Source organism: Struthio camelus, chromosome 1, assembly GCF_040807025.1.
Source record: "Struthio camelus isolate bStrCam1 chromosome 1, bStrCam1.hap1, whole genome shotgun sequence".
NCBI lineage: Eukaryota > Metazoa > Chordata > Aves > Struthioniformes > Struthionidae > Struthio > Struthio camelus.
In genome coordinates this window covers 45,862,626-45,886,533 of record NC_090942.1, presented here as the reverse complement: position 1 = coordinate 45,886,533, position 23,908 = coordinate 45,862,626, and the positions used below count along the sequence as shown (strand labels likewise).

The window sequence follows — 23,908 nt, the reverse complement described above, 5'->3', positions numbered from 1 at the left end:
GGGTTGCCACTATCATGAGCTAACTGCGCTTCTGAAGTATCATGCTCAGCTTGCCGCCAAATCACTCAAAAGGGCTCATCATCTGGTGATGAGAAGCAGAGGTAACCATTTATAGCCATATCTGCGTGCAGGAATTATGTCTCATTCAGAATAAACTATCACAGAATATTAGCTCTTTTTTTTCAAGGATGCCTTACTGAAATCCTGAAGTGTGTCAACAGTGAAGGAGAGAGGAACACAGCATTTCTTTCCTCAATGGAAGATAGTAACAGATGGCTTTGAGTAACTTTGGTGTTTCATGCATTTTCCATTTCAAAGAACTGCTGTTCACTTGCAAATCACAACACTGCGCCAGTATGAAGAGTTTTAAGAAATCACCTGTCTGAAAAACTCCATTACTTTCATTTTATTTTTCAGTATTGGGACTTTCTAAAATCAAAAAAGCCCTCCAAAATCGCCATATAATTATTATCATTCAAAAGAGATAAGACAGTCTGGCTGTTGAAAATATAGCATCTACCCTATTAATATGCATATAGCCATATTGATTTTGAAATATCCTTTCCAGTTTTCTTAGTTTAGTAAGATAAAGTGCCTAAACGAGTATCCTGTTAATTTCTCAAAAGACAGTTAACGCCCTTCAAAAGTATCTGTTGTTTCAATATTACAAACTATATATTCTCAAATGCAGGTGAAAGGAGAGATGACAAGAAATGTCTGTTCTCATATTTTATGTTGCTTCATCATAATTCACCTTATAATGTGTATAGCACGGCCAATACCTGACAAGACTAACAACTATCAGCTGCAGGACTATGCAGCATTCCCAGAGCTATTTGAAATTCAAGATAAATTAAGGCAAGCTGTGAAGTATATACCTTTCTATACCCACTAAAAAGTGCTTCGTATTTCTTTCATTCAGATATTCTGATGAAATTTAAAGTTTGACCTTTCTTCCAAAAGAGCATCTCAAAGCCAGCTTTCCATTCCAAAGTCTTTAACTCTTTCTAGCTAATCGTACCAACATTAGGTCCTGCACTGCAGCACCTAAATCAACTCACATGAAAGCCTAACAGAAGGCCAGGTTTTTTGGAGAGCTCTTCAATTAGCTTTTGAATTCAGCAGAATGTCATCCATCATAGCCATTTACACCTTAAAAATAATCTCAGTTACGTTAATTCATTTATCAAGAAAGCTTTACAACATTACAAATTGAAGGCAAGTCTTGAATTCAGATTGAGGATGTGCCTGTCCTCTTTACTTACACCTTCATCATACATCAAATCAATCAAAAATCATCCAACATAAAGAAAAAAAGGCAATGTCAGTTAGAGTTCAATCCTTGGCCTGCAGGTAGTAATTCTATAGCTAACTGTGCAAAAAGATTTGCTATGTGACCTTGGGTAAATCACTTAAATTTTCTGTTTTCTTTTTCACCTGCGAAGCAAGTATTATGATTACTGTACTGTCTCCCTTTGTCACTCATATAAAGTCCATTGGGATGAATTAGTTAGTATTTGCAAAGTACTCTAAAAATAAAAACTTTAGATGATTTGTTATGTAACAACTTTCCCTTCAAAAGTTTTGCAGGTTTTTTTTCCACATTATTTTTCCCTAATCAAAAGATTTTAAGAGTTAAAAGTGATTTTTACAACTTGTTGAAAAAGTGGGAGAGTGGGAAAAGAGATGGAAAACTATGAAGCGCTTGTTAGTCTTCCCCCAGCTTTTTGTCACAATTCCAGCAAACCATCTGAGACATTTTATTCACTTCTGCTTTGTTAAAACATATATATTGGGGGGAAGGAACGGCATTTAATCCGCTAACTTTTTAAAAGGAGTGTTTCCTTATTTACAGCTATTCAGAAAATTCAAGTCTTGGGGAGCTAAAGAACACTTCCATATACAAAAACCTAAGTGAAATTTCCACAAACCCTGTGGAATTCACTCTGTGTAATGCTTTTAGCTTATAAGCCTAACCAAGGTGATTCGGTGATAGCTGCTTCCACAGATGGCTGAATGATCCAAGTGACTGACCAAGATAACAAAAACTTTTGCCTTGCTGATCAGAAACCGTTGCCTTGATAGGAAACGAGTAAGAACAGAAACCTCCAGTATGAGCATGGTTAGTTGATTTGGAACTAATGCATACACAGGTTACTAATATGCACGCTTAAGTTATCAAGTAGATTAATAAAGTAACATTATTTCAAAGGTTTAAATAACGCTTCACAAACACACTTAACTTGGAAGCTTTTAAAAATCACACACACCTATCACCAGTGCTCTCTGTAGTGCCACGTATTTAACGCAATTGGTTCACTGGCTGCCTTGATTCATTTATGAGTTAGGTAAAGCAGATCTAAAGCTGAACAACTTGCTGCCTAATACGTATAAACATAAAGTAAACAAATGAAGTCTTAGGGTTGACAGCATGTAGATTTGCATACTCTTGAGGAAAATGCTGGAGTGAAAAGCTAATTTTAAGGTGATGCTTTGTAGCAAATGCTTGTCAAACAGGAAAAGAAAGTACGTTCTAAACAAAGGGCAGCAAGATAAAAAGTCATACTTTTTTAAAAAGCTCAAAAATTGTACCTAATGTCTGCTATAAAAATACTACTCTCAGCATAAAAATAGCACTTTGTTCACAGTTCAACACTAGGCGTTATCAGCAAGTTGGGACTGCTTGCCACATAAAGACAAATGTTATTCTCCTCACTAGAAAAAAATGTTTTTTGACATTTGTTTATATGAATAGCTACTGCAACGGCTTTTGTTGTTCCAAATATTTGTTACCTTTGCATGATCAATCCGAACAGAAAGCTCTTTAGATGCAAATCCACCAAAAATAAGGCTATGGATGGCTCCTATTCTTGCACAAGCCAGCATACAGTACACTGTCTGTGGAATCATGGGCATGTAGATGACCACACGATCTCCTTTCTTCACACCGTGTTTGACCATGACATCAGCTAACTTGGAGACCTGTACTGACAAAAGGTTCAGAACATATTAAAAGCTTTTCCATATCTGGAGTTGCCCCGTAAAAACAATCTTCACACAATCAACAGAACCAAGACATTAAAGAGACAAGCCAGTAAGACACAGAAAATTGACGAATGATGCCATCCAAGTTCAATAAATTTTGGACAATTTCCTTTTTGTAAAAAAACACTGCAATATATCTTTTCTTGTGAAGTGAAAATAGACTAAAACTGTTTTACACAAAATAACAAAAAAGCAATAGTAATATTTTGCAAATTTTAACGACACTTTAACCATTCATTCTTTTATCCAGACAAGTGCTTACATTTCTCAGTTTTAACTTTTTAAAAATGTATATAAAGAGAGCATTTCATAGCACAAATTCTGTCCTGCCTAACTGAATTTGAAATACAAAGCTATGCACAAGGTAAGTTTTCCAATTTCCTCTACTGCAGGGTTGTAAACTTCTCAGTACCTAAGACAAGAAATCTTACACCCTGAACCAAATGCTAATACAAATTCAGAGGAGTACATTTAGTTAAGGTGTACATATATTTAAGAAATCACTTTCTCATTATCAGATTTTTATTTTTGGTATGTACAGGCCTAAAGATATACATGGCAGCAAAGAACTGGCATTCTAGAAATACGACAGATCAAGAGGAGAGTAATTTGTTTAGCCATTAGAAAAATATTTGTTATCTCAATAGCATATAACTATACTACTGCAAAAGTAGTACAGAATATTTCAATAATACACCATAATGGATAATTCACCACATAGTAAGTTCAGTAAGAAAGAGTGGATGCGGGAGACTAAGGCAAGGACTGTTCACTTGCCCTGATTTGCCCGCTACAGAATGGAAATACAGTATATCTGCTGAAAAAAAAAAAGCAAATTACTAATTCCCCAGAAGCAAGTGAATGAATTTAGCTGTCAGAGGTTTTTGGAGTTCCGGATGCTTACAGCTAGGTAACACTCAGTTAGGACCTTAACTTGCTCACCTCCTTTGAACTTTTCAACTAGAGATCAATGTGTAGAGGAGTATAAGCAATAGAGATAAAACTATACATAACAGTGTATAAAATATTGACTAATTGTTTAAAAGGAAAAATTGCAGACCAAATAGAAAGAGAGTGGACTAGTAAGCTAACAGGAACTGGGCAGAATTAGAAACATCCCAGCAAGGCATAAGCTGGAATTTTCCACAAGCACGGTTACAGTCTGATCAGAAGTAACAAAATTAGAAGTATCTACTTGCAATAGTTTTATATTAGTCATAAGATTAAAATTAATTTTTTGTGAAGTTCTTGCGATATCTGAAGTTTAGAACTTCCACCTAAACCTCAGTTCGGGAAAAAGGAGTTGCTCAGTTTTACCTGTAATAGCAAAACATTTTTCTTCACTAGGCTGCCATTCATTAGAAAATAATAAGATAAATGTAAGAAATTTAAAGATTCTAATTTCTTTCACTATATTATTCATTATATACAAGTGGATAACAGGTATCCACTTGTATATAAATTTCTCACATCTTACCTGTTTTGCATTATTCCTTATTTACTCGTCATACCACACAGAAAGGGTTTTAAGTACAGTTTACTGTTCTGAAAGACTATTTTCTTGGGGTACCATCATTAACGTTAGTGCAGATTGGAGACAAAAGAAAAGGGAGACAAATTCCTGTGAGTAGCATCAGCACTGCTTGCAGCATGGAGAAAAACCACTTCCAAGCTTCAGAAGTAATAAAAGAGATGTGAGTGACCCAGCAAATAATGCAAGCGATGGGAGTAGCCTAGAAGGCCAATAACACATGCTGTACAAGCAGGACCAGAGGGAAGGACCCTCTTTTTCAAGGATACACTAGTCAGAAAGGTAGATTAGCTTTCAAATCCTTTATTTTCATTTATATCATTCAGCAAATCCAATGTCTCTCTATTTAAAGAATTATCTTGTCCTAGTATAATATTTCACATCCTAATATTGCTGCTACTTTTAGAGACCTGTAAGCATTCAGTGCTTTCTAGTATGTTCATATTCAAACAAAGTTGGAACAATTACATCTCAAAAGCCTACAATCCTATCAGATACATGTACTGAAGAAGACAAAATGGTATTACCTCACTGGTCCTCTCTTCAGTAGGACCACATGTCCAGACTTATTGCAATCCGATCCAGTAATAACCAGAAGCTCCAAATGCATCTGACCTGTGTTTCCATTAAATACACAGCTCATCCATAATCAAACTATGTATATTTCTATACTTCTGCCCAGGGATTTAAGAAAACTGAAATATAGGAGCCTCAAGCATGCATACTTGCATCAGAGGATAATGACACAACTTCCATTTTTTATGACCACTGCATTAATCCCTGCTGTTATTCTCAGCTGCAAGGCAGAGAAAATGTTTGTAAGGCAAAGTCATCACCATACCAAGCACCAAACTCAAGAGAAATCAAGGTGTTTGAATTGTTTGCAATAGACCTCTGATATTAAACCTTACTGATAAACAGAAGAAAATAACTTTGAACTGAGACCTATTAATGCCTATCAATATTCTATGAAAATCTGACACAAATCAAAGGCTATAACAAATCAGTAAGACTTGTATATGTATACCACTGGCATTTACAGCCATTTTCAGATAGGACTGATGAAAGTAATTGTAAATACAGATGGCAACACTGCTGCCTAAGGTAAATGTCTCTCATATATTTCCTATTCTGAAAACACTAACATTCTGCAAACTAATTGTAACACAGAGATAGCATCACCTTACCCTCAGAGAACTGAGGAGACTAAACTTTATCTTTGATGCTGGTGAGACTCCCAAGCAGTATGCTGACAGGAAGACCTGAGGCAATTAACATAGTATTTAATGAGTAATTCTATATTCAGGACAGATGTGGATAGTAAGCAATCAGAAGTTAAAAACAATGAAATGACAAGGATTATTATTTATTATTCATGATAAAAAGGCAGTGTTTGCCTGGTGAAGAAAAAGGGATTATTTAAAGATCATCATAAGTAATTTTGTAATAGAAGCCGTTCCCAGTGCCTGTATATACGTAACACAACTTTAGTACTTGGCTGCACAACATTAACATTCTTTAAGTAGGAGGGAGACAGTGAAGAGATCTGCATGTACTGAAGTGATGTTTATTGCAACCTATCAAGGATAGCTTGTATTTAAAGCACAGGCAGGACCCCCGTCTTCCATACACGTGCACCTGTTACTTGTCTGCATTTAACCTCCCCGATCTGCAGACTCTATTGTCACCAAAGGCAATAAGCCAATACAAGGACATCTGTGATTTTTCTTGTGCCTTTTCCCTCGTCCTCCTGACAGCTAAGGAGTATTTGGACCACATAACATACAATAAAACACCGTCTCGATCTGCGACTCTTTGGTAGTCTGTGGAACGCCATCAAGCAAGTTTACTTTGCCCAAGCAATCCTTCCTTTTAAAAGCAAAAAAGAGTGAGTATTGACATTTCATTAAACTGTTAAAAGCCATGAAGACTTTCAGTTTGGTGCAGTGTTGACATTCATGATTAATATTAAGGCAGCCTACTTTATCACTCAATCTTTTACAGTTGCTATTTTCCTAGCAGCATGCTATTTCTCTGTTTTTCTTGGAAGTTTGGGATTGCTCCATTGCTTTAATATATTTGACACTTCAGCAATTAAATCACTTCAGACCAAGTGATATTACAGGAAACGGAACTATGCTTTCAACTTTGAAGATCTGGACTTAAATTACACTTACAGCAAATGCAAATCCCTTGTGAGTGTGGCTGTATTTTACCCAATCACCAAACAAACACTGTATCTGCATTAGCAGCTCAGATTAGGAGAAGTAGTGCAGTTTTGAAGCAAATCACCTGGCTATCCCAATGGTTTACAGAGCAGTTTTGGTCCATGCCAAAAGAATTCTTTTTAGAAGACACTAAAGCAGAAATTCCACTCCAGATGAATGCCTCAAAAGAGGCATTTCAAACCCTATCATGTTGAACAGTGATTGGGTCTCATCAGTGTCACTCCCCCCATGCAAGCTAAACATAAAAAAGTTCTTGAAATACGGAAGGCTTCTGAAATAACCTGAAGCAAATCTCATGTCATAAAATGAGCCAATGGTCGCATATTGCATGGCTCTAAACCAAAGACAGTGAGCCTTCTTTGGCTCTTCAGATTCTCCACTGTCTTCTTTTTCAAGAAAAGACTACTGAAGGAGGATCTCCTCTTCTTCCTCTGCCCCATGCTCAACCTCTTCTTTCTTCTATTCCTGCTTTTTAATTATTGTTTCCTGCCTTTACCACTGCTGCATTTTGCAATGGTGACAAGTGTCGCGTCAGCCTCCGAGAATATTGAGCAAGGGGCAGCTTGGAGCTTGACAGCGTGTGCCCTGAGCGGGCCAAAAGCGTCTCCAGCAGATGCACCACCCGGTTGCTAACGTCATGCCTCCTGCCAAGTGGAAGAGGACTGACAGGCGCTGCTGCATTCATGTCAAGCCGATGAAGAGCAAGTTCTTGAAGAGGTGGGACAGCTATGCGAGGGAGGTGGCACGGTGGATGTGCCCCTACCAGAGAGATCGTGGACAGATCTTCAGGGGAAAGCACACCACCGAGCCCGCTGCTCACAAAGACATCCATGCCCGGGGGCCCAGGAGTAGCAGCCCCGCGAGAGAGTCCAGGGTGAAGCGTGCCTACGGTGCCACACACCGCCTGCAACCCCCCGAGGACCCCTGTGAGGTGACACCCACAAACATCCCCTGTGGTCCACTCTCTGCCACAGCGTGCAGAGGGGAACAGCTAAATCAGCAGGCCGGACTGCTGCCTGTGTAAGTGTGCGTTCTCCTTTTCTATATGCGGATTCAGTGTGGGGTTGTGTTTAGGAGGTTCCTGGTAGAACTGAGGCAGTGGTGTCAGAGCCGTGGAAAGGCAACGTGAAGCTGACCGTGAGAGCTGTTGCACCTTGAGAGGCGGTTTCTCAGGGGCCGTGGACTGTGGGTGAAATCCTGTGTAGCAACAAGCTCCATCAGAGACCACCCGCTCAGTCCCTGCTCTGCCTGTGTGCCAGGCTCAATCCTGGCAACTGCATAAGCCATGCATGTGGCATGCCATGATAATACAGCCCTCCCAGGCTTCTGCACAAACACCTTACCCCACTGTCTCTTTCCTCAAATGCAGTGCGTAAAGGACCTAGCTAGTGCTGGTAGGGGTACTGGTACTCGCAGCAACATTTCAGATCCTGTCCCTGCTCTGCAATCAGCTGCTTGTACGACAGATACAGTTCAGAAGGATTTCCATTTCTTTGAAATGCAGTGGGCGAGGTGGTGGTTGGTTGCAGTCAATGCTTTCTTCCTCCCTCCTGCCCCAAATCAGAAAAGTTTAAAAAAGGCATTGAGGGCTGGGGGAAGACATGGAAGACATTTAATCTTTGCATAACGTTTGCCATGCTGAAAGACATTGACATAGAGTGCTATTCCACCCCTCCCACTCAGTGCACTCCTAAGTGCTCAAGAGTGTTCTTGGCTCTCATCAGTGAAGCAATGGGCGGTGCTGGATGCTGCACCTGTGAGAGCAGAGGGCTGAGCTTACGGCTGCTTACAAGTTCTTAGGATTCAGGTAGAGCTGGGGATTTGGTGGAAGAGTACAGGTACCAGACCTTTTCCTTACTGGTTTGGGGGATCAATCATAGACTGTCACTTCAAGAAGGGCTTGGATGTGACAGCTGTTCCATCATGCATCCACTTGGCATCACTTCCAACTTGGCATCACTTCCAATCAAACATGAAATCAATGACACAGCATCCACTCCACAAAAGAGGTGGGTGTAGGCCAACATTTGCCTCAGAAGGAATCTCAGGTAGCTGTGAGGGACAGCCTACAGTGTTCTGCACAACTCCTACAGCATGTAAGTTCTCCTACAAGACCTGTATGTGGTCCACTCAGAGTGGGGAAGGAAATCAAGCAGCAGTGAGACAGATGAAGGAAAAGCACAGCACTTCTCAGGGGAATCCTACAGTTGGGGAAGGAGAGATTTGTGCGATGGCTACGTTCAGACAGCTTTGCAGTGAGTTATGGGACATGCAGTGCAAAAGATCAAACAACCTAGTCCAAAGTAAAACCCACAAGCCACATACAGTCGTTAGAAGCCTCAGCAGTTAATTCAGCACTATTTGATTCACTCATCTGCTTTTACTGCACCAAATTACACGCTACTGTAGACATTGCTGATGTTGTCATGATGCATTATAACCATCTTCAGTCATGGAAGATCAAGTTCCAGCTACTTTTGCAAACTTTTAAGGTGTGATGTATAAGTCTTTCGTATGGAATCTGAAAAACCCAAGACACTACTCTGTAAAAAGTGCTGATTAGTCTCATCCTTTATAGAATACTAATATTATGTTTTAAAAAGCTACCCCAGTGACATCACTCTTAAATCTTTCTAGGACATCTACTGAAGAAAATAATTTCAGATTTAAGTAAGATAATGAAAAAGAGCACTAAGTGAAAAGTCTCATAGAAAGTTTTATCAAGATAAAATTGCGTGACCAGACAAGTGATTGGGTTGTCCGTCTCAGTAGGATTTTCTGTCTGTATTCTAGTTTTGATTCTAAGGAACTTCTGAGAATGAAGGAAAAATAGTGTCAAAAGAAAACTACTATGTAGCTATGAAGCAATTGGTCATTTTTCAAGGCAGAAGGAAAAGAAATGAGATGGAGTAAAGCATGGAGAATCAAAAAGACAATTAGAAACAATCTGAATGATTCCTCCGTCATATACAGGAGGTAAGAGCAGAGCAAGACAGATACATGCATAAATCCAATCTGACAGTGGCTAATACAGATACTTCAGAAGAAGATGCTTCTGAGATGGGTAATTACAGAAAAGCCTTCCTACAGAAGAAAATACATCCTAGTCCATCTTTTATAGACTGAAGCCCTTTTTCCTCACCCATACTTTTGTTACATTCAATACTGTCGGGGGGGGGGGGGGAAGGGAAAGTTGGTTTTAAATAATCCTCTCAAGTTACTGCACTGAGAAATTATTTATTATGGCACTGAACTCAACATGTTAACTGTGCATTGTTATTGAAAAGAACCACAGAGAAAAATCATACTGCTTTTTCGTAGACAAGATCTATCAAGAGTCAACAACTGCTCATAACAGGACTCTCACATTCTTGACATTTTTAACAAGTGAAACATCCTAAAGACAATAACCCAATTATGTAAAGTGAAGGTTTGTTTTACCTATCTAACAACCTTTGCACCACACTGGAAAATGCTGTTATTTTCCAATAAACTCAGAAAGTTTATTTTTAAATTAATAGAAGTCACAGCTCCCTATTTCTTCTGGGTATCTTTATATTTGCCTAATACTACACAGATTCAATAATATTTCTAATAGAATTTTATCTCCCTTATCTTTTCCTGCCATCTCACTAATGGACTTAAGAGTATTTCCTGAGGCATGCACAAAGCTTACACCTACATCCCCACTTCACTGGCATCAATTCAACATCATAATCCTCACTTAAACACCTATAAAAGGCATCAACAAAGAAAAAATTCAATTAATACATTTTGGAAGACTATCATGTCTTAAATTTTTCAAAGCCCTACTCTTTGCATTTGCAGGACTTCGTCTTAACAGCATTTAATTAATATATTTACAATGCAATTTTATGCACTACATAAAACTTCATTATAGCTAACGAACAGCCTCAAGACTTTCTAACTGTGAAGACAGTGCTGTTGTACAAAGATCAAAAAGAACTGACCTTCTCATTCTGTACATCAATAGAGAGTTGCTGAAAATCTCACTTTTCTCTGTTCACTTCCAGTTCTGTTTGTTAGTTTATCTTCCAACTAGTGGCACAGTGCTTACCACAATAGCTTCTCTAAAACCTATGGAAAAACTTCAAAGATACTTACGTCATCCTAAGACAATCCAACTCATGTCTTCATTTCTTTGGCACCTTTTAAAGTCAACACTATTAGATTAATTACTATAATTAATCCATATTTCTCTATAACGTATATTTTATCTAACTACAGGAGAGTTGAATTTTTAACTAAAGAATACGCTGATTGCCCTGCAATCCTTCTATTCCAGTTCTACCAAAACAAAAAAAAAATGTTCCCCACGGGTTGGACACTAAACATCCACAAGCTTCCAATCTTTCTCTCAATTACTCATAGAGTTTAGTGATGCTTAACTTTAAAATTGTAGTACCGTTCTAGCTCTCGGATCTGAAAAGTAGTGCAATGCTAAAAATCAATAAAAATATAAAATAGCTTTCTTGGTGTTTATTTTCCTACTGCTTAGTTTAGTTTAGTTCAGTTTAGTTCTGGCTGCTGACAGCAGAAACACGTCAACTCGATCTTCAGTGACAATGAATGAGATTTTCAGAAGAACACAAGCGAGAACAGGGAGAAAAAGTTTGGGAGAAGAAATTTGGCTTTTTTTAAAGAACTCTGTACATGCATAAAACAAAATTGTACAGAGTCTACAATGTAAATATGATTAATTAAATTGCCTTGGCCTTACTGGTCAAGGCCTGCCTTTGATAGCATTTACATAAATCTTATTCTTGAGGAACTGAACTGAACATAATGCACGGGTTATATCAGTATTAAAACATTAGTTCTTGTATTGATAGATGAGACGGATGAATAGATAGATACTAGCACATGAAGAACTGGCGTTGCCAAAAGAGTTGTGCTGGCACAGTTTGTACAGGCACTCTCAGTACAACTAGGGGCTCAGGATTTCACAAGACATTTGTCACAGATAAAAGCAGCACTGGTTGCCAACAGTGGCAGCAGCTGTCACAACATGCCTCTCTCACTAACACAGGAAAAGAATAGTGTAGTAAAGAGGGTTTCTTACATGGGTTAAAAATAAACAAAGTTGGAGACGGGTTTGTACACTTTGAATAACTTGAAAGAAGGATAACTCTGCTGCATATATGTGAGGATCTTCTAAGCTGCATATATGTGAGGATCTGCTTTCTAAAGCAAACGCATAATTCCTCCTTGAGGCCGTTAATACAGCTTCCCTTTGAATTTAAAAGCCAAATGACAGCGTCACAACCGTAAATTGCCAAAAATAACTTATGCAGAGATACTTATTTTCAGATGCAGAATGGAGCCGTAACCGCTCATGTTTTTATGACTCCATCTCTCCAGTCTCCATAAGCCCATTAAAAGAGATATTGTCTACTTACTTGCAAACCCTTCTCTTTCTTTCCCAGGTCTTTAGCCTGGATGCAATTTGATAACTTCCCTAATTCTAAACTCAGCATCTTAGTCTTGGGAAAATGTTTCTTGGTTCAGAACTAATACTATCCAAAATTTCTGGTTTCTCTTTACTAGTAATCTTGCCTACATTTTACTCTTTTTCAACCTTTGGCTCCACCAAATAAAAATATTCCATGTTTTCCTCAGCTACTCTTTTTATAGCCAGATTCTCACCAACTCCTCCAAGGATAGTTTTATTTTTCACTAGTTTCACCAAAACTAAAAAAAATTAACCAATGGGCTTCCAGTCCCCCTCCATCCTCCTAGATACCACCTATAGAAAACACTGCTGCAGATGACATCTTTCATTTCGTCTACTCATTCTTCTCTGTTTTTTCTACTAATTCACTCTTGACTACACAAAACTCAGGTTCTAACCACTGACCCAGATAAGGATAATTTGACCTCAAGGCTTTTCCTTCTTACCTTCCTTTTTAGAGGTTTAGCGCCTCTAAATATTTTTTAGCTTACCACATCTTACTTTCTTTCATAAAAGCTAATTCCATCTACAGTTCATCTTCCTCTCTCACTATCGTAACACCTACTCCTCAGTTGCTGTCCTGCACCTGATCTTTATCTACTTTTTAACTAAGAAAACATCTCTGCTATGTTTTTAAGTAATATGCATTTTGCACTATAAATGCAATAACACAGAATGGAAAAAAATAAACTAAATGATAAACTACTGTTCATCCGGCCACAGAAAGCTTCCTTCTTGTTTTAAATTGGTATATTGTTTTTTCCATCACAGAACAAAGCGTGGGATTCAAAATCAAGTATCACCAACTAGTGAATTTCCCAAGACCGCAAAGTCTAAGAATCCAAACCCTATTCTTATCTTAGAGGCTTTTGATATGTTACAAGAAATACATTTATTACTCTAGCAGCCACTCCCGTACTAACTCAAACTTCCACTTGCTTCTTCTTGCAAGTTGTTTATTTTTCAATGAAAATAAGGTTTTTGGTTTTTTGTTCCAACTTCAGTTGCAGAAGCCCTGCAGAAAATGTGAAGAAATACTTGTACACAGATAAGCTTTGCATCGTTTCTGAAAATGTAACGGTTTATTTTTAGCCAGTAAAGGAGTACAGGACAATGTAAAAAGGATAGGGATAACTTAAAAAAAAAACAGACTTCCTGAGTACATAGTTCAAGCTATCCCACCTTCCCTAAGGAGTTCTATTATGTTCAATCAAGCACCTGTCTTTTTTTTCACTACCTTGATCCCAGAACAAATGAGCCAACCTGCTACAACATTCTGCATCTTCCCATCTGGTGACCCACAGTTGTTCCATGTAATTTCTATTGATTCCATCTATACGCTTCTCTTGCATTACCAAAAGCCAAGAAGAATTCCACCACTTCAAATGCTCCTCTCTAGGAGAGACATTTTGAACAGGCAGCCTCTCTGATCAGACATCCTCATCAAAATACCAGTTTCTTGGCCAGACAGACCATTAAACACTCATTACATGTGGACAGTCCAAACTAGTCTGCACACAAATATCAGGCTGTTTCACAATGAGAAACAAACTCAGGTAAGAAGGTAAGATGTTTCCTAACAACCTCCGGGGTACTACCAAACCTATTCACCAGTTTTTGGTCATGTCTGATCCACACTGTTACTGATCTATAGAGAAACATGCCAAACATGGAAAGGATATTTCAAAACTACAGTATACAGTACTTGTAGCTTGTACTGAGAGGACTGAGAACACAGTGACAAGCAATGACTTGAGTGCTGTGAGTCAAACATCATAACGCCCATTCCATAATGGTTTGGTGGACCTTTTCCAAAATCTCTCCCCGACCCCACAAGATCTGTGACACAAAATACACCAGCCCACGTCTTTCCCATTTTCAGTAAATCGCTTCGTGAAGACGTTCGTTATCTGGTCTCTAATAGCTACCAGATAAGTTAAACTAAATTTACTCCACAAGAGTAAACTAGAAAGCCTCCACGGACAGATATTAATCTCAGCTCCTGCCTTTCACAATCATATTCTTTTTTGATTAAAGAAAATAACAAACTGTACAGAATTCAAAAGCAGTACTTGGATAGGACTCAGCTACCAGCAAGATTATAATGACTTCCAAATGAGTGTTGCTACATATCTACAGACAACTTAAACCAGTTCTCCCACTTGGTTTGGTTTGCTGGAGTGAAAGAAAATGTGGAGAAAAGGATGTTTAAGTCAATTAGCACAAACTTTCTCATTATGTATAAATCTTCCATACCCCAAAGCATTTAATACACTTGGAGAAAACACACAGCCACAAACTTGTGACACTTTACAGCAACATCAATTTTAAATAGTGAAATGAGGATGCATTTCAAATCCTTTTTAGAGAAAATTTATGCAGAGGGAGTCCACTGAAGATAATTTACATAAAATGATGTATTACTTAAAATAAAACTAATATGTATTTTACAAGAGAGTGTGTGTGTGGGTGTGTGTGTGCGCGCGCGCGCGCACGCGCGTGCGCACACGCATGCATAATTAAATAATTAGCTGGGCACTTTTAGAGCCTGTTAATTTCTTAAAGCACTTAAGTACTTTAGCTGTTCTAGCTCCAGCACACCATATGGCCATTAAGTTCTTTTTTGGACTTGGAAAGTTCACAAAAAAAGGAATGAGGGGTAAATTTTTTCTACACTTTTTCTATATTTTTGTTAAAAGAGCACAGTAGAAATATATCAGTGTTTGTAGCTGTTGCTTTCTTTTTTCTTACAACAGTGAAAGAAAACCTCACAGACTGAAATCTGTACTGTGACCCCCACCGCATATTTTTGAACATGCTCACATTACTCCAGACACTATGTATGTATTTGAAATACAGTGAGTGTGTTCCATTCACTCTAACGCACCTTGCACACTGAAATACGTTAAGACAGAATATGAGTCTGAGTTCAGTATTTCTTTGTACTCGCTGTACAGAGGAACTGCTATAGGTAACTGGCAAAAAAGCCATCCAACCAAAGATAAAACGCAGCATTTGAATTGGAAGCTCAATTTAATTACCAGTTCTGGTTATTGGCATGGGTCAGGCCTGGCTGACAAGTGTTAACATACACACTTCAGTTAACCCTATAGGATAAGGAAGCAGCTCAGTTACTATAAGAGAGGAGCAGCAGCCTGAGTGTAAACAACCCGCGTAACAGCTGCGAAGATGTGCACACATGGAGAAGCGTTGTGTGGGTCCGACTGTGAGTGTCCGCAGTGGCGACAGCCTGGGGTCAAGTGCTGAGCAGATCTGAACAGGCTGAAGCAGAACCGGGTTTTCTCCACCCCAGCCCATGCTGGACAGTGTCCGGGGACACCGTGGGAGACCTGGGAGGGCACCAAGGGGACCCACGGCCCTGAGGCAGCAACCTGTATGGCCCGGCCATACAGGACCCACGGCCCTGTATGGCAGCAACCATGACACAGGCTCACCTCACTTCTCTTCCTGAGCACATCCTCCCTCCCGAAAGGCAGGGAAGTTGCCTTTTGTAAAATTCCATGTATTAGTGATTAAAGTGTTTTGATATCTGAGTCTATTTAGCTTCCATAGCACCATATGGTCTTGAACAGCAATACCAGTTCAGTTTAATTTAGTGTGCAGGAATAGCCAAGGTGTGCACTTTTATTCCTACTCGAATAGTACTGTTGCTCATTGTAGCACCTTACTGTCAAGTAATTTGATTAATATCTTGCTTTAACTTTTAAATATGAAATAAGAAATGTTAAAAAAAGAAATCAAAGAGAGAAAAGTTCAAAAACTTACAAAGTAGGACAAAAATTAATTAAAAGGCAGAAGAGAAGGAAGAGTCTGAGAAAGATCAAAACTTCAATGCACTAATATTGAGTACAAGCAGTGAAGTTCATAAATCAAAAAGGCACAGCAAAAAGAATAAACTAGCAAGGTAGATAATATCTTACCTAATATTTACCTGCTGTGCAATATTTCCCATTTATTACCAGTAACACAGTTATTTTCAAACATACCTGTTCAAGAAGTTCCTTATAGGTTATTTTCTCTTTGGTATTTGTTACAGGACTGTCATAAATAATGGCAACCTGGTCTCCTTGTCCATTCTCAACATGACGATCTACAGCATTGTAACAAATATTCAGCTCTCCATCTACAAACCTAAAAGAGAAGTGGGATGTGTTATATAACAGACAGCTTTCCAAACAAGTAAGACTAGTTTTCATAAAGAATGACAGCATTCAATTGAAGTATAGTTCATGAAATATTATACTCCGTTCAGAAAGTCATTTTTTATTCTATAACCTACAAATTTACACAAAAAAGCTAAATAAGCCTATTAGTGAAAGTAGTAAAACACTGCAGCTTAATTGACTTGACTAAGAAGCTGCTAAACTTAGCCTTAATTTAACTAACTTTGCATCAATTGTTCCAATTTTTAAAATTAAGATTTCAGTGAACAAAATGTATGCCCATATAAAATAATTTCACATTAAGAAAATACATTATTAGACTACTTTGTATTGGCACGCACGCATGCCATTTTCAGGAAGAACAGGTTCAGAACTTAAAACGTTCTTAATCCTCTCTTGGCAATAACAGTTAAACATTCAAGCATCTGTATCTAAATGCAATTGACCTCAACTGCTATAAAATCTTAAACATTTTTCTGACATTCATAACACATTTGACATTAGCATGTTTTACATCAATGATTCAAAATTCCCTGTAAAGTAGTGTGAGTCATAGACTCTTCAATAGCCAGACATTTACAGGAAACGCTCATCTTTTAATTAAAAATAATCATTTCACACGCTTGGTTTTCATTTTGCTGTAGTCTTTCACGAAAAGAGAAAACTGTGGTGTAACATAATCCTCAAGAAAATACAGAAGGCACCAGATACAAAGAAGATGCTGTTAATTCAGAGATGACACAATCTAAAAATTAAAGACCGCTCCTCTTAAGTAGTGGCCTCCTTTGTGGGTTTTTCCCTCTCTCTGCCCGCATAATCCCTCTATCTGCACTCTATTTGAGCAATACCCAGCAACACCCAAGAAAAAACAAACAGCTGCGAGTTTCCAAAAGTCTGTGGGGGTGCTCACTGCAGCAATGTATTGTTCTAATGCAACTAGAAACAAGAACAGACGTCTTAAAGTGACCCACTACCATCTAGAAGCAATATTTCCTTCTTCCCCTTTCTTGTCTAGTAAAGGACTGCTCTAAATTATGAAATTCAATATATTATTCACATAGCCATACACAAAGATACCATAGGATAGCCTCAATGCTCATAGAATGGCAACTGTTAAATTAAACCAGTTAGGACGTTTAGGGTACCTCAATCTTTTACTGTAAACCCTCTATAATTTCATTTACAAAGAGAAGGTGGGGGACAAGAAAAGTAACAAGCACATTTTGCATCACAAACTCTTTCCTGTAAAAGAACAACCACATGAACAACAAAGGAGTGTGAGTTGTTTCACCTGCTACTGAGAAATTCTTTATCATTTTCATAAAAGCTGTGTAGGATTCAGGATATCCATTGATTTTTATATCACAACATACTGGAATAATATCAACAAGGCAACAAGAGAGAGCAATATCTGGGTTATTATGCACAAATTCTTAAGAAAGTTCACAATACAAATGAGCTTTACCACACCTTGGGTTCTCCCAATGATATATGGGAAGATCAATACTACCACATAAATTTGTAATGACTGCATGCCAAAAAGTACATGAAAAACGTGTGACTGCAAATTGAAACAAAAAACAAAGACTTCTGGATACTGTGATAAGAGCTCTGCTGCCCAGTTCTGGAACAGAGATGGTCATGGTGGCTGGTAGAGGATCAGAGAAAGCAGTGATGCACCTACTATGACCATGATTGCAAGACTTCTGCTTTCCCATTGCAATCCAAGGAGATGCTAAAATACTGCATTCTGACTGAAAAATAAAAGCTGTCTGGCTTTGAAAAGCTGTCCTGTGTTTCTGCAAACTTCTGTTGATTCAGTGACTCCCAAAGAGATGAACATCTGTGAGGAACCACAATTTGCTTGAATAAGCCCTTGCTGGGGGGTTGAAGGGGGGACCTAATAGCACCGAAGCCAGGACCCACTTCGAATAAGGACACCAAGAACATGCTCGCTCCTGTTTAAAACAGAGGCCTTTGATCTAGAACTGAAAGAAAAATATTCCAGCAGACTGTAGAAAGATCAGAGGTGGATCAGCAGGATGTTTTTAAGAGCTGCTCGTAAATCTTGCCATAATAAGCAGGGCTTTAAAAGGCTAATCTGTTGTTAACCAAATATTTACCTCAATAAGGTTTATGAATTGAATCCAAGTCTAAGGATTGTTTATGCTCTGTTCCTAATGCCGAGATCAAAAATCAGTAATATTCAACAAATGGACTACAGGAAAACAGAAATATATATAAAAAAAGAGTAAACAATAGCAACTATAATATATACGAGAAACTAGATTCAGTTCAGTAGCACACTTCAAGCAGCTCTTTCACTGTTCACTGATGCTACTGTGTAAGAAATGGCAGAGTTCTTCCTGCCACAATCACAGTAGATTTAAAAAGTAATTATAATATCAAAACATCTGTCTTCATAGTAGCATTTTAAACTAACATTCTGACAACCTCTAACTATCCTTTTGGCAATTCTTTATTTGTCAGGGAATAAACAACTACCACCTATGGCTTAGAAATTTTTTTTACTGCATTCAGTATTTTAGGGATGCGACAGCAGCCTACTCTCTAGTAATGAAACAAGCAAAGTAGTGAAGAAAGCAATGTATCCTTAATTCATTTCATTCAAATATTCAAAAGTTGTGTTTTAAGTTCCGATGTTATCTGCTATCTTAAAAAGTAACAGTATTCGGAGACATTTTTAGTCTTCATTCAACTGATTAAAATCAAAAATCATAAAGGAAAAAAAAGAAAGAAAGTCAAAGTTCTTAATAAACCTGGCATATATGCACAAGAAAAAACTATTATTTTCCACCTTAACTGTAGAAAAGTTTGCATGGCTAAAATCCTGTCATGCCATGCAGCCTACATAAAAACTTCCCAACAGAGTTCCCTGAAATCATCTGATTTTTTTAATTTGGCTAGTTGAAGTAAGACTAGAAGCTGAATAAAAGCGCTGCAATATTAGATATTTTAAAATAATAGTATCTTAATTGATCCAGCCACGTTTTTCAAAAGATTGGGTACAATTTGAATAGCAATCAGTGTAACATTCCCAGAAGTTCAAAGGTGATTTTATATTATGCTATGTCTTGGACTCACAGAAAAGCAGCACTTGCAAAACTGCCCCCTACCTGCATCAGTTAGGAGAACTGTGCTTCGACCACTCCTAGCACATACTTGCCTAACCTTTCTCATGGGAATTCCGCAAGATCCCAAAATGATCCGCGCAAGTGTTTCACTACCTTTATCATTTGAAAGATTTTTCTTTCTAATGTCTAAAATCTACATCCCCCTTGTTTCAATTTCATACCTTCAAAGTAGACTTGGAGAACAGTTTTTCCTTCAGTTCCATAGCCAAATTTTACATATTTTTAAACTTGCGTCACCTGGTAGTCTTCTACACCAAACAATTTCAATTCCTTCACCCTTTTCTCAACCAACTGTGCTTTTTTAGCCTTCTCCTTATTTTTGCTGTGGGCAAAAAAAGGAGATGTTTTGTCCCACACCAGTCACTGGTGCAGGTTAGAACCGTCCATGGTACCTGGGATTACTGCTGCAGCATAGTGACAACAATCACGTGCCTATGAAAACATTTTTATTGCACTGACATAATACTGGCATTTCCAATAAAAGAGAATAAAGAAAATGCAGTAGGGCCTGCCACGTATTTCTTCTACCCTCTTACCAGCATTTCAAGAGGAAGAATTGAGATTTGCCTTACAGCTGAAGTTTCAAATGTGTTAACCACTTTCTTCAACTGAAGTAAATTGGAACAGAAAATATATGAAAAGTATCTGTTTCCTTAAGTCTCAGGTTTGGCAACCAAAAACAGAGATACTCAAAATCAATGAACACTTACTAATTGACCTAATAACATTAATTGTCTCTGAAACACTTAGAAGATTAATACTAACTCAAGAAGCACATACATGAATTTATTAACACTGTTTTTAAGATCTCCACAAACCGCTTTCTAGGTATAGTTCAGAACCAGAGCCCCGTCTTCACCCTGTCAGACCAGTAAACTTTGTTTTTCTTAAAAGTCTGGCCTTGTCTTCAGTTCTGTGTTCAGTCCTTTCCATTTTTAACTCAGCATGTCCTCTGAAAGATCCTCTTGTATTCTCTTTCTGTCTTGTATTTAGTCTTTTCCTCAAAGAGCTTATCTATCTTTTTGTCCTGCTTAGGATGCTCATATTCAACTGGGATTTCAGAAGCATTAGAATACTACACAGGTATCACATACGGCCTATTATCACTTACTATGAACTTAAATAAAAAAGAAAGAAAATAACGTGTTAAACATTAAGACATTAAAGAGGATTACACAAATTTGAATTACTTAATATTTTATTATCCGCAACAGAGCAACAGATACTTGACATCCAAACAATAATTAGGATCTGATACTGAGTCTTCAGAGACTTGCATCTTGCGGCAGAGTGCAACTCCCTCCCGCCCCCCGCCTCCAATCTCAAGCCCAAGGTACAGTGGAGTGCAACTCCCTTATCTTGGGCTCCAATGACCGCTAATAGCTGACAGCACCCACGGCTGACCAGGAGGAACTAGGCGATGCTGGTTGCAAATGGTGATGCCAGAAATGGGCACGAGAACCGCAAAAAGGGGTATACTTTCCCCTACGCGGCATGAGATCAGGAAAAAGGTATTTTTCCATATGTGGCATGAGATTAGCAAAAAGGTGTCTTTCCCCACACCTGGCATGAGATCAGCAAAAAAGTACACCGCTACACCAACTATTGTATAACCACGAGTCAAACTCCGTACCCATAAAATAGCACTGCAGCCTAGAGCCCATTGAGCTCTCCTGCACGGCAGCTGGCCGCACAGTGGTGAGCCTCCCGTTGAGCAGGGACGCCTCTCATGGTTACTCCTTGAGGTCGAGAGACTCTGCACCCATGACAGATCCTTGGTAAGTGACTAATAGCATGCTGAGATATCGCAAACTTTGCTAAGTGAATCTCAGATTGATTGTGAACTGCGGACTAAGTCTGGGGCTGGGCAGGAGTTCGGAAAGCAAGGGAGTCCACCCCGAACCCCATGACTCAACAGGAGGGTCTCCTTGACGATTTCATCTGACCCTGTCCTCTATGCAGTAAAGAACTAAGTGAACCTTGCCATCGAATCTCGTTAAACCACTGTCTTATTTACCTTTGATCTTTGTTAAACCACTATCTTATATCAATAAAACATATTGCTGCTTCTCTCTTACGAGTGAAGTGCATCACTCCTCACTCCTCCGCGACACATCTTTGCATAAATTTCAGGCCAGAAAAGAACAGTGGTAGATTAGTTTGACTTCAGCCCATGAAACGTATCCAGTTACCCATACTGTGAGACCAAATAACTTGCATCTGAGAAGTCAACATGTTTTACAAAGACCTAACCATGTTACCTCCAGCAACCAAGCTTATCCTGCTCTGCCAATGAAACTACATTTGTTTGATAGGCTCTGTTAATAAAATCATGCTCACTAGCATGTATTGTATTCCTTTTCCTTAGTTCTTAAAAAGTAACCACTATATAAACTTTTTCAGTATTTTGTTCAGGTAGTGAGTTCTCCTTGTCTTTAAATTAAGCAGGCAATCCCACTTGCTCTTCTTAAATAGTGCCATGACATTAAAAGTTACAAATCAAAGTCAGTGGTCTACAAGTCTTCTTAACAATCCATTTTAAGACTTTTGACTGTTACACAGCCCTGGTGACTTAAAGAGGTTTATCCTGTTTACCGTTCGGCTTAAGACAACATAAACGATTTTCACTACTGGAGCTGCTAAGCGATAATCTCCAATCACCACTAAGAAAGTCCGTTCCACTTTATTGGTTCTGTATCTCTTCATTCTGGCAGACTGGAGAGTGAGTCATGTTTTTAATTATATTTTGACAGTGACTAACATTTTAAAATTAAAATCAAACAGAAAAAATACAAAAAGTGCAAAGAACATCAGTCTAGCAAAGATGAATCCCAGCCTGCTTTGCCTTTTTTTCTATTAGCTTGTCCTTGAGAAAACATCAAAATTGTAGTGTAAACGTGGTCAAGAAAAGGTGATGGCGATCATCACAAAACTTTAAGTCCTCTTTGGAAAAGTACTGAATGCCCTGTCCCGTCATTTACAAGGATGCTAATTCTCTCTTGCACCAGTTGGCCGTTCATCCCAAGAACGGACTACACGACCGATGCCTTTGCCAGACAAGGACAAGTGCCTCAAGCACTTGCCTTCGAAATTAAGACCTGCTTTAGCAGCGTCTCTGATTTAACAACTCCTGAGAATCACGGTCACCCTAGTCTCCTATGCTTTTAACCACTTCTGCTTGACGCCAGATTTCGCAGGCTCACATCGGCCTGTTCCCAAGCCGGATACAAGGGGGCTCTGACGGGGAGGCGAGGGGTGCACACAGGGACACACACACACACACAAACACGCACACAGCCTGACCCCTGCTACAGCCCCAGGGAATTCTCTCACCCCATCCCGCTCACCCGTGCTGCTTTTAATTATTAAGCTTAAGAGGGTTTAATTATTAAACTCCCCTGTCCCCAGCCGTCCTTCACCAGCACCGATGCGTACGGAGCCCCACACATTCACCGGCTGAGACTTCGTGTTACCCACAGGACCCCCCACACACACCTATATCCCCCCCACCCCCAACCCCAGCCCGGCCTCGGGGCTCCGAGCTCTCCCCGCCGGGCTCCGGTCCGGTCCGGTCGGGCCCGGCCGGGGGAGGCACTCACCAGGAGGCGCTGCCCGCGCCGCGCCTCTCCAGGGCCTTCGCCCAGGGCTTGTACCACTCGATCCGCTCGGCCGCCGCTCCCCAGAGTTTCTCGGGCTCGGCCAGAGAGCGCTTGAACACTTCCTCGTAGCCCGCCGCCGCCGGCGAGGAGGCGGCGCGGCCGCCGGGCGGCGGGGCGCGGGCGGCGGCGGCCCAGCGCGGCAGCGGGCGGCCCGCGCCCCGCCAGGCAACGCCGCCGCCGCCCCGGCCCCCCGCCGCCTCCGCAAGTTTCGGCAGCCAGCGGAGGAGACTCATCGCCCGCGTCCTTCGAGGCAGAGCAGAGAAGCGGGCTCCCTGGCGGCTACCAGAGCCACCGGGACGGCACTAGACGGAGCCCTCAGGCGAGGGTCGCCGCGGGGCCGCGGCCGCGCCCCCAGCCCGCCCGCCGCGGCCGTTACCGCGCCCCGTGGCGCCAGGCGGGGGCCGGGCTCGGCCGGGCGCCGTGGTGGGGGCCGCGGCCTTGGCAGCCCTCGCTGCCTCCGCGCCCGCCCCCTGCCCGGCCGCGACCCGAAAACAAGGGTGAAGCGGGACAAGGTCGCTCGTGGAGCCGGCGGGTAACGGCCTGCGGGGCAGCGCACTCCAGCCCGGCAGCGCTGGCCTGCAGCTGGGACCCAGGCTTCCCGGCCTGTAACTCGAGATCGCAGAGAGCGGCAGA

The 23,908-nt window shown here is 40.0% G+C and overlaps 1 protein-coding gene across 1 annotated transcript in view; it reads right to left on the bottom strand.

Annotated features, from left to right (window-relative positions):
* Positions 1-23,609, bottom strand: part of ACSS3 (acyl-CoA synthetase short chain family member 3) — a 93,009-nt gene extending 69,400 nt beyond the window's left edge. The window contains exons 1-3 of the mRNA XM_068936465.1: positions 23,216-23,609; positions 16,285-16,429; positions 2,794-2,982 (exon numbers count right to left, since the gene is read on the bottom strand). Coding sequence (XP_068792566.1) covers positions 2,794-2,982; positions 16,285-16,429; positions 23,216-23,508 — 627 coding nt within the window. The 5' untranslated portion in view covers positions 23,509-23,609. The remainder of the gene's footprint in view (positions 1-2,793; positions 2,983-16,284; positions 16,430-23,215) is intronic.
* Between the last annotated feature and the right edge of the window lie 299 nt (positions 23,610-23,908).